The sequence below is a fragment of the Odocoileus virginianus genome, chromosome 1 (genome assembly GCF_023699985.2).
Source record: "Odocoileus virginianus isolate 20LAN1187 ecotype Illinois chromosome 1, Ovbor_1.2, whole genome shotgun sequence".
In the NCBI taxonomy this organism is placed as follows: Eukaryota; Metazoa; Chordata; class Mammalia; order Artiodactyla; family Cervidae; genus Odocoileus; species Odocoileus virginianus.
Window position 1 is genome coordinate 64,475,142 of NC_069674.1, and position 9,886 is coordinate 64,485,027.

At 45.9% G+C, this 9,886-nt stretch overlaps 1 protein-coding gene across 4 annotated transcripts in view; it reads right to left on the reverse strand.

Moving 5' to 3' along the window:
* WNT2 (Wnt family member 2) overlaps positions 1-5,719 on the reverse strand; it is a 44,517-nt gene extending 38,798 nt beyond the window's left edge. The window contains exons 1-2 of one of the 4 annotated variants that reach the window (XM_020899767.2): positions 4,171-5,718; positions 1,832-2,058 (exon numbers count right to left, since the gene is read on the reverse strand). In XM_020899767.2, the coding sequence (XP_020755426.1) occupies positions 1,832-2,058; positions 4,171-4,253 (310 nt within the window). In that variant the 5' untranslated portion in view covers positions 4,254-5,718. Of the gene's footprint in view, positions 1-1,831; positions 2,059-3,523; positions 3,635-4,170 lie in introns of those variants that run through there. The other 3 variants (XM_070468828.1, XM_020899766.2, XM_070468830.1) reach the window with 3 other exon arrangements.
* Positions 5,720-9,886: the final 4,167 nt, after the last annotated feature.

Genomic DNA, 9,886 nt, shown 5'->3' on the forward strand with positions numbered 1-9,886 from the left:
ATTGGAAATGGTTGTGAGAACTTTGAAAAGAAACACTCCTAATACATCTTAAATACCGAGAGCCTGTACATAATATATGCAAAGATTTCTTGTGCCAGATATTTGCAAACTCTCTTTGACAAGGTCCAGCACTTTGATTGATTCACTGGTGAGCTAATCTAGGTGAAGTCTTAAAATTCCATGTAGCTGAAATTTATTATTATCATCCTCTCAAAAATTTTGCGATGTCATATCGAAACTCCAAAAGGAATGCAGAAGAATATAGTTCTTAAACTAGAGAATAAAATTGCAGAATATCGCAGTAAATTAACTTTAGGGATACACTAAGATGAGAGCACTACGCCCTTGGGGGATTTTTAGAGACATTCAGTTATGCGTTTGGCCTCATAAAACCCTAGGGCTATGATGATTACATGATAGAAACACCCTCTGTTAAGCATTACCAAGTGCACAGCCCGAATGATTTTCTTAGGAAGGGGGTAGGGGAGGGCGGTGGGCAAAACCAAGAGGAAAGCTTCCTGTTTCTGGGGTTCACACATAGACTGCTGTGTTTTCAGTCAGATTTCCCAGTAGCAAATGGGATGTGCGGCTTCTTGAAGAAGCTGCTAAGGCCAGGTTAAGTGATGGGTTTTTATTTTTTAAAATAGGATTTGATTTTCAGTTAATTTTCTCTGCTTGTATACAAGCTAGTGAGCTACTTTCCACATTCAGAACATTTAAGTTTATTATGTAATTAGATAATTTTCAATGTGCTTTCTAAAAAAAGTAAAGAAACCACAGGCGTACCCCATTTTATTGCACTTTATTGCCCTTCACAGATACTGTGATTTTTTTTTTTTAAACAAATGGAAGCTTTGTGGCAACCCTGCATTGTCAGATGACAACATTTTTTGAATAAAATATTTTAAAATTAAGGTATGTACATTGTTTTTATAATAGTTAATAGACACATATACATGATGCAATATACATATATATAATTTAAACATAACTTTTATATGCATTGGGAAACCAAAAAAATTCATGTGACTTGCTTTACTGTAGTGACTAGTGATCCAGAACCAAACCTGCAATATCTCCAAGGTCTACCTTGATGTATTCATGGTTCTCACCCTACCTTCCATAAATATCCTTCTGCCTAAAAGGTACCTGGAGAATAGGTACTCACTGCAAGTTTATCCATTCATTCATTCGACCAATCAATGAATGAGTGCTGCCTACAACATATGAGATACAAGCTAGGTGCAGAGAAGGCAGAATGAGCCCCTGCCTTACAGAATTTACAGTTTACTGAAAAAAAAAGTTTAGGAACAGAGTGACCCAAGACTGAGTAGCTGAATGGGAGGTCAAAGGTGACAAGCAGAGGTTTCTCTCTGCTTCTCAATCACACTGATTTGTTATTGTAACAATGACCATTTATGGCCAATAAAAGATGTGGGCATTCTTTCCCAATCTTCTGCTAAATCCTTCTGGAAGGGTCAGGTCCCAGAAAGAAGAGTTTAAAAGTCAAGAGTGCTCTGTGGCTGCTGCTTCCTTTTCTCCTAGAGACAAAATCTGAACCTAGAGGGACAGGCAGAGTTATGACGGGACATGGATGGACAGAGCCAAGGGACACTGCATCCTGACCCGTGACTAGCCTCCTCCAAAACTTCAGACAGGCTTCTTGATTTATTGAGCCCACATCTCTAAAACAGGGCCTATGGCACCCAACAGAACAAGCTTCTTGACTGAACAGAATGCAAGACAATACGGGCAGGGACTGTGAAGCCCAAATAAGGGTGTGTGTATGTGAGCGCAGAGCCCATGAGCTGTGTGAAGGCGAGAGACTTACTTCGGAGCAGGACCCTGCCGAAGAGGCTGTGATCCCTGTCCAGGGTGTTGCAGTTCCAGCGGTGCTGGCGGAACTGGTGCTGGCACTCCATCGTCCACTCAGTCACGCCCAGGCCAATGGCACGCATCACATCCGGGTGTCGGTGGCACAGCTGCCGTTGGTGGCTCACCAGGCCTGGCACGTTGTCACACATCACCCTGGAGGAGCCACTCGTAGCTCTCATGTACCTAGGGAGGACCAACGTTGGGGAGAGTACTGAATGGCAAGGCCGGGCAGGGTGTCTCCCCGGAGTGGGATAAGTTCAAAATGGCATTTCAAATATGAATTCTTTATCCTTTAGGGGATATTAGAAAGCAAAATTTGCTTTGTTTTGTTTTTTTAAACTCAAGTTCACTGGAGAAGTGGCATGGCAGGTATGGTGAGTGATCTGGTAGAAGCCACCCCAAAACTAAGTGCTGACTGTTTCTTGGCCATGAAGCCAAGGCCACCAGATGAGGCTCTGGGCAGAGTGGGAGAGGCGAGGTCTGCAGTCCAGGAATGGGGTGAGAGGGGAAGGGCCAACAGGTTTTTGGAAGACATTTTTCTCAAGAAGGCTCTGATCTCAATACACGGTGTGTCTAGACTTGGCTTCGGAAGAAGTAGACCTTTAGAAGCTCTTCACTGCCATTTTGTTGATCTGATGTTTAAGTGTCTTAAAGAAACTGTCTAATCAGCACCTACTGGGATCTGATGCTACACTCTCTGCACAGACATGCCATTCTTTTCCTACTAAAGAATCCTTTAAATATTTCCATTTTCCAGCTCTTTTTGGCTTTTATAGAGAACCCTTGGAAAAAAAATCTTTCTATTGTTATTAAGGATACTAAATGTTTGGAAGAATCAAACAGTGTTATAGCTTCATAAAGTACTTTTGAAAAGAAACTTTAACAAAAAATTACATCATCATCTCTACCCAGATGTTCTCTATTAGTTGTGAAATGTTTAGAAAGGTACCTTTTATATAACCCAAGCTGCCATAGGTGTCTTTTGAAGCGATCAAACAAGGAGAATGTCTTTTTCTTGTATTTTCATTATTTTATATGATCATAAAATCGTTACAGCTGTGACTCCCCAAAAATATATTTAAGTGACAGCTGAGAGACAATGTGACAAAAAGCCTGGGCAGTAAATAATGTTTATACACCCATGGAAACAGAAATAGTCATTTTATTGAAAAATGGTCACTCTGATAAATCAATCTTTGATCCTGTGTCAGCAATGTCAAGGCTAAACGCCTTTCTGTTCAAAGCAGCTTAGGAAGGAATTGAACCCCTCTTCCTATCAACCCTTTGCCTTGCTGCTTTGTAGAGCTTGTGTCTTCCTAAAGTTTCCTGCTCTAGTCTTTCATTTGGCCAAGATACCTTACTTTTGCCAGATTCTTTAAAAAAAAAAAAAAAAAAACGGCACTTCATAACAGATAACTGATCTTTCTAAATTGAGTTTTAAGTGTCTGTTCTGAAGTTTTTAGGTGCAAAAACGTTGAGTTCTCAACTCTCTCTTCTCAAGATCAGAAGGAGATGGAGAAGAGTTTGTGGGTGGGGAAAGCTTCTCCCCTTGTAACATTTAAGGATGATAACCTGTTGGGTTTCAAAGTTCCTTCACTCTGCAAAAGAGACAGAAGGTCACTGTATAAAGGCACAGCAGCAAAGTTACCCTTTGAGATGACTGGTTTCTAACGGGGTAACGGCTTCGAGTCCCCGACCTCTGGAGCTTTCTATTAAGGCGGGAGTCTGTACCCGGGGCCGCAACACGTTCTTCCTCCCCACTGGGATGAAGCACTAGGAATGTGGAAGGACGAGAAATAATGCAGAATCACACGCATTGGGTTCTACGGCTCGCGCCTGCCTGAATTGGCCCGTCGGTGTACCTTGAGGGTTTTGCGGGGTGGGAGCAGAGGGGTACGATTGTAGTTTTGGAGGTGAGTTTACACGCGCGCGCGTGCGCACGCAGACACAGACGTCTGTGCTAGTGGAGCCAGAGACCCGGCTAGCGCTAGTCTAAAAGATCCCGATTTTGCTGTCACTCAGCTGGATCCAAATAAACCAAACATCCGAGCTCTCGTTTGAGGGCAATGTGTGTGTAGTGGGTGGGGGTAGTGGTGGAAGGATTGGAGTTGTCAAAGCCGGAATGGCCTTCCGAGGAAAAGCGAAGGGGTGATAGGAGAGGGCAGCCGCTGGGATCGGGTCGGAATCCGTGACTGCCACGGCCGCGAGGAAGCGCCGCCGGGAAGGATCTGTGTGACCAGTGCGGTCTCCATTCCCATCTCCAAAATCCCTCGGCGCCCGTGCGCGGGGACTTACCACCATGAGGAGCTGACCTCGGGGCTGAGCCAGGTGAAGAGCAGAGGGAGCCAGAGCCAGATGCCGACGAGCCAGGCGTTCATATTAACCCCCTTGCGTCCGCATCAGGTCAGACTCCTTGTGCGGGCGCCATGCGTGCCCGGAGCAGAAGCGCTCAGCGCTGGGAGCGCCTCGTCACGGCCGCCGGCGCCTCGCCGCGCCCCCGCCCCCCGTTCGCGTCTGCGGAGAGTGGCGAGACTCGCTGATAAAGTTTCAAGCGACCAGCGGGGCGAGCGATAAAGGCCAGCTCGGGCCGCCTCGCCCACAGCCAATTCCCCAGGCGCGGTGAGCGCGGGCTGCTGGAGAGCTCTGCGCGCCTCCCGCGCGTCCCGGTCCCTTCAGCTCCCTGCCCGCCCAGGCGCAGCCGAGGGAGGGGGCGCTGCGCCGGGTAGGGTGGCGGAGGCGGTGGGGGGGCGGTGTTTTATATAAGGCTGGATGAAATGATGGCAGGAGAGGTCTGTGGGTGAAGTGAGAAGTGAGGTGGAGAGGAAGAAACAGCTCTGCGTGGCCTGGAGCACCCGCGGAGGCAGGCACCTTTCGGGAAGCTCCGGGTCAAAGAGCATCAGTGGGTCCCCAGCTGCGGGACCAAGGGCTCCGGATAGGCGAGGCTGCAGAAGTCCCCCAGCGTGCAATGTGGGGGAACGAGGCAGAGGGAAAGGAGACAGCTGTGTACTGGAGGCAGAAAGCCAGAGCTGATTTTCAACTCGCTCCGCCGCTTCTCTCCCTAACACCGAAAGGAAGAGCAAACACTTGTAAATTTGGAGCTAAGCAGAGCAAGGTTGGGGAGGGAGGGGCCAGGCCTCAAGGAAACGAGGACCTGTGGCCTTGATTCCTCCGTGCTGGGCTTATATACAAACTCGCTGGGAGGGGAGCCAGGAAGGTCCCTGACCCTCCGGACCTCACCCGGGCGTACTCAGCCATAGCGTCTGGGGAAGATGCGGCTTTTACGCACACCCAGCTCCTCCCTGGCGCAAAAGACCACGCAGGGAGGAAGCGAGGCAGCAGGAGCCCGCCGAGGGTCCGCGCCCCAGCCCTGGTCGCGCCTCTGGTCGCCCGGGTGCTCGGCTTTATGCGCCTGGCAGTGGTAGAGGGGCCACCGGTCCTGATCTGGGCCCCCGGAGGGCCGAGGGAAAGAGGCTGGAGCCCGCGGGTGGAGCATCTTGAGCAGCAACTGGATTGTAGCCCCGCCGTTTATCACCGGAAAGGAAGGAAGACCAGGAACTCGCGGCGGCCGTGAACTGTTCCATTGCTCTTTTCCTGGGGCGGGGGGGACCCGCCGCCAGCCCGCCCGCGGAGCATGCCTTGGGGAATGTGTGTGCGTGTTGGGGGTTGGGTGGGCGCTGTATTGTTCGCAGGGAATGGAGGGGTGGCGGTCCAGATAGGAAGGACAGGCTCTCCCCACACCCTACTCCTAGAGCTGAGACTGGCCGGAGCATCAGCTCTCGCCAGGCGCGAACGAGGTGAGAAGCTGGACGGGGCGAATCTCAGAAAAGCCAAAAACCTGAAAGATGCTGTCATCGCCACCCCTTTCCCCCCACCCCCTTCTCAACCGCTGGTCCCTGGCAGGTCCGGCCCCTCCCAGGCTGACCCAGATACATCCCCGTTTGGGTCCGGAAAGGGAGGGGAGGGAAGCAAGCACCGCGCCACCCACGACTCGGGAAGAGCAGGGCCCCGCGCCAGGGCCGCTCCATATCGCTGGGCCGCGACCCAGGGGAAGTTCTGATCGGTCTGTGCCGGGAGGGAGGGAGGGGCCGGGGAGGAGCGGGCTGTGTTTCTGCTCACAGTGTGTGCACAAGCTGGTTGTGTGTGTGTCTGTGCGCGGGGTGGCGGAGAGTGATGTGAAAGGCACCAAACTGCAAGAAATATCTCATTGACGTCTATGCTTTGCTCATAAACCTTTTTCCTGGCTGAAGCAGAAGAGTAAGCTAAAGTTGACGTCCATTCTCCTTTGTCCACACTCCCAGCGACTAGTGAATACTGTAGAGGTGTGGGTGTGTATGTTGGGAAAAGTAGGCAGTTGTACGCCTTTCTCCTGGACAGTGAGACCTGAAACTACCTGAAAAACTCAAGTTCCATCCACCTCAGCGCATCTCACAGCTGAGGGGAGCTAGAAATACATGGAGGGTGACTATCAGCTTAGAGGCCTTTCCTCCCCACCCGGGAGTTACGGAGTGGCCAGGAGATCTGCCCTTCACTTGTAGATGAGGCCAATGGAATGACCTAAACCTGAAACAGACCTCCTGGAATGAGATCAGGACCATCCCCAAAACTAATGAAATCCACTCCAAAGGACTTTGTCTCGGGGCAGGAGAAGTACCTCATGACTTGCAGAGAAGTCAGCCTTGGTGAATGGCAAAGGCTAAAAAAGTTCAAGAAAAGCTAAATCCAGATGTGAGAAAGGTTCACATAGACACTTCTTCCTGTCCTATCTAGAAGCAGTCGGGACCAGGTGACTTGTCTCTTCCAGGCCTGTGATTCTGTCTCTAACATTCTCCACCCCTATTCACTTATGATCAACTATTAGCCCTGTACAAATTCTCTTCCTGCCCAGCAGGTCTGACTTTCCTCCCACGTCGTCTGTACTGAGATGGAGTGCTCACTACTAGAAGCTGGGAAATGCTCAAGAAAATTAGGAGGAAAGAAAGTTACTACGAACCTCACCTCTCTTCCAATGAAAACTACCATTCTAAGGAGGAGTTGAGTGAATTGCACAAGATTTCCACCTTGCTCTAGCAGATGATGAGTTAGGAAAGACAGAGTTCAGAGTGCTTTTAGATCTGTATATTTAATATCTCATTTTTCATTTCTCATTGAATTGATTGTAAAATTCATTTACTGTATACAGAACCCAATTCTCTTTCTGGATATTAATGTTACTTTGCTTGTAACTTTAGTATAGCATTGTAGCCAAATGAGTCAGTCTATTTTCTTAGTTAGATCCATTGTTTGTCTAATCTCCCAGGGCAGAGAGAAAACTAATTTACTAGCAAGCCATCTCCACCCATTAAAAATGGACAGTTACTTCTTTAACCAAATAGTCATTTGTGTTTCAGTCTGAACTGGCTTCTTCCTAAGGCAGTGACCCCAGTTTAGCTACTCACTAACCAGTGATTCAAAAGTCTAGTATTTCCAACTTAGAATCAATGATTTTAAAAGAGAACATTGTGTATTAACAGAGCAGATCAAGGAGGGGAAAGAAAAACTATTTATTTTGCTTTCTAAATCTAGTATTATTATATATATGTAATGATACAGATAATGTATCAAATAAAAACACAGAATATATGTCATTAAACCTTTTTCCTTGCTAAATCTGTGCACCTCAGAGAATCATATGCATAACAAATTTATTAATAAACTTTATTAATAAAGAATTTAGGAGTGACTAAAGGGGAAAGGGAGCAAGCCCTTAAGGGCAATGAAAACACACTTCAAATTTCAAACTTAACCTTTATTTTTATGTATATGATTTTCTTAGATGGATACAGTTAGCAGGAAAAAAAGTTTTAATGATATATATTCTGTGTTTTTATTTGATATACTATCTGCATTCCTGGGGCTTCCCTGGTGGCTCAGACGGAAAGAATCCGCCTGCAATGCAGGAGACCTGGGTTTGATCCCTGGGTCAGGAAGATCCCCTGGAGAAAGGAATGGCTACCCACTCCAGTATTGTTGCCTGGAGAAATCCATGGACAGAGGAGCCTGGCAAGCTCCAGACCATGGCGTCGCAAAGAGCTGGACACGACAGAGCGGCTAACTTTCACTTTTACCTATTCTTTGTCAGAAATTGCTTTTATGAAAATTTCTAGTATCAATCATTTAAATCTCAATGTGCATTTAAATTAATGGGCACCAAAGACTTGCCTATTACTTACCTTATTACTTGCCTATTACTTAGAAAGTAATAGGTACCTGACTTGTTCTCCTACTGAAAAAACCTATAAGACCTGGACAAAATGATAAGGCAGATCTTTTCAAGCACTGGGTAATAGGCAACACACAGCTATGATCTTTGACAAACGGAAAACACATGAAGTGTGCTCCATGACCATCTCATAACTGTCCTGGTTTTTGCTGAAGGACACTTTTGGGGGAGGGGGTGGTGCAAGTGGAGCAGTGGTCTTAGTTAAGAAGGGAGGGTTTGGAGGTCTGGGCTGTTGAAGTGCCTGAAATGGGCAGGGTAGAATATCTGAGATATCTGAATATAGGTATCTATAGATATCTGAATATCTGAAAATATGTAGCTGTGAAAAAGAGGGCCCAAGAAATCTGCATGGAAGTTAACCCCGAGTCCTTGGCCAAGAGCTGAGCTGAATGTAGCCCTGACAAGATGATGCAAGGCCTAGCAGAAATTGCTTGCTGCATGTCATGCAGTGTTGCGAGGCACTGGAGTTCCAGCTCAGTGAGGTAGAGAGAACTTACCAAACACTTCCTTGAGATGCGAGAAAGACCATCCTTTAAGGGTCGTACCTTAGTTAAAAAGTATGTTTTAGAACAAAATTCAAAATTTTGTTTCCCTGTATTACAAAAAGTACAAAGAATAAAAGTCAGGCAGGCCAAGGGGAATTTACAAGGATAGCACCGACACCCACTGAAGGAAGACAACAGTGATCTTACAATGTCAAAACAATAAAAAAAAATAGGCAAGTGAAAAACCAGAAAAAACGTGATCCATACTTAAGAAAAACTAGTCAAAAGAAAATTCCTTTGAGATAGCCCAGTTGTACAAACTGACAGGAAAGAAATTTTACAGTAAGTCTTAAAGCTATGTTGAAGTATTAAAGGTCACAATGAACAACTAATTGGAGAATCTCAGTAGAGAAATGGAAGCCATTAGAAATAAATGAAAATCTAGAACAAAAGTACAATGTTTGAAGTGAAGAAGCCACTGAATGGGCATCACAGTGGAATGGAATTGACAGGACAAAGGGACAGTAAACTTAAAGGTTGTTGTTTAGTTGCTAAGTCATGTCAGGCTCCTTTGCTACCCCATGGACTGTAGCCCACCAGGCTCTTCTGTCCATGGGATTTTTCCAGTGAAGAATACTGCTAGAAGTTACCTAATCTGAAAAACAGAAAGAAAAGACATTGGAAATCAAAGCAATAAAACATAAATAAATAAATAAATAAATAAATAAAATATCTGTGGAATAAGACCAAGCAGTCTAAATACTTGGGCAAGTGGAGTTACAGAAAGAAAGGAGAGGAAAAAATGTGACAAAAATATTTGAAGCTATGTTACACCAGATTTGTCTAGAATCATAAAACACATCAATTTACAGACCCCAAAACACCAAGCAACATAAATATACAAAGCATATCACACTTTCGTACATCATGATCAAACAATTTAAACTCAAAAAAGGAGGACAAAAGTCTTTAAAGCAGCCAGAGGGGAAAGATACTTTAAATATAGAGGAACAAGAATACGTGGCATAAACTGACTTTTTACTAGCAATAATGGAAGCCAGAAGACAGTTCAGCAACATCTTTAAAATGCTGAAAACAAAAAATGGTTCACACTGAGTTCTATAATCAGTGAAAATATCCTTCAAAATTGAAAGAGGTCTTCTTTTGTTCTTTCCTTTACCTTGGGAAGAGGCTACAGTTCACGAGCAAGGGCAAAACTGAGACAGAGCAGCCCAGTGAAGTCTAAAACCAGCTTCTGACAGGATCA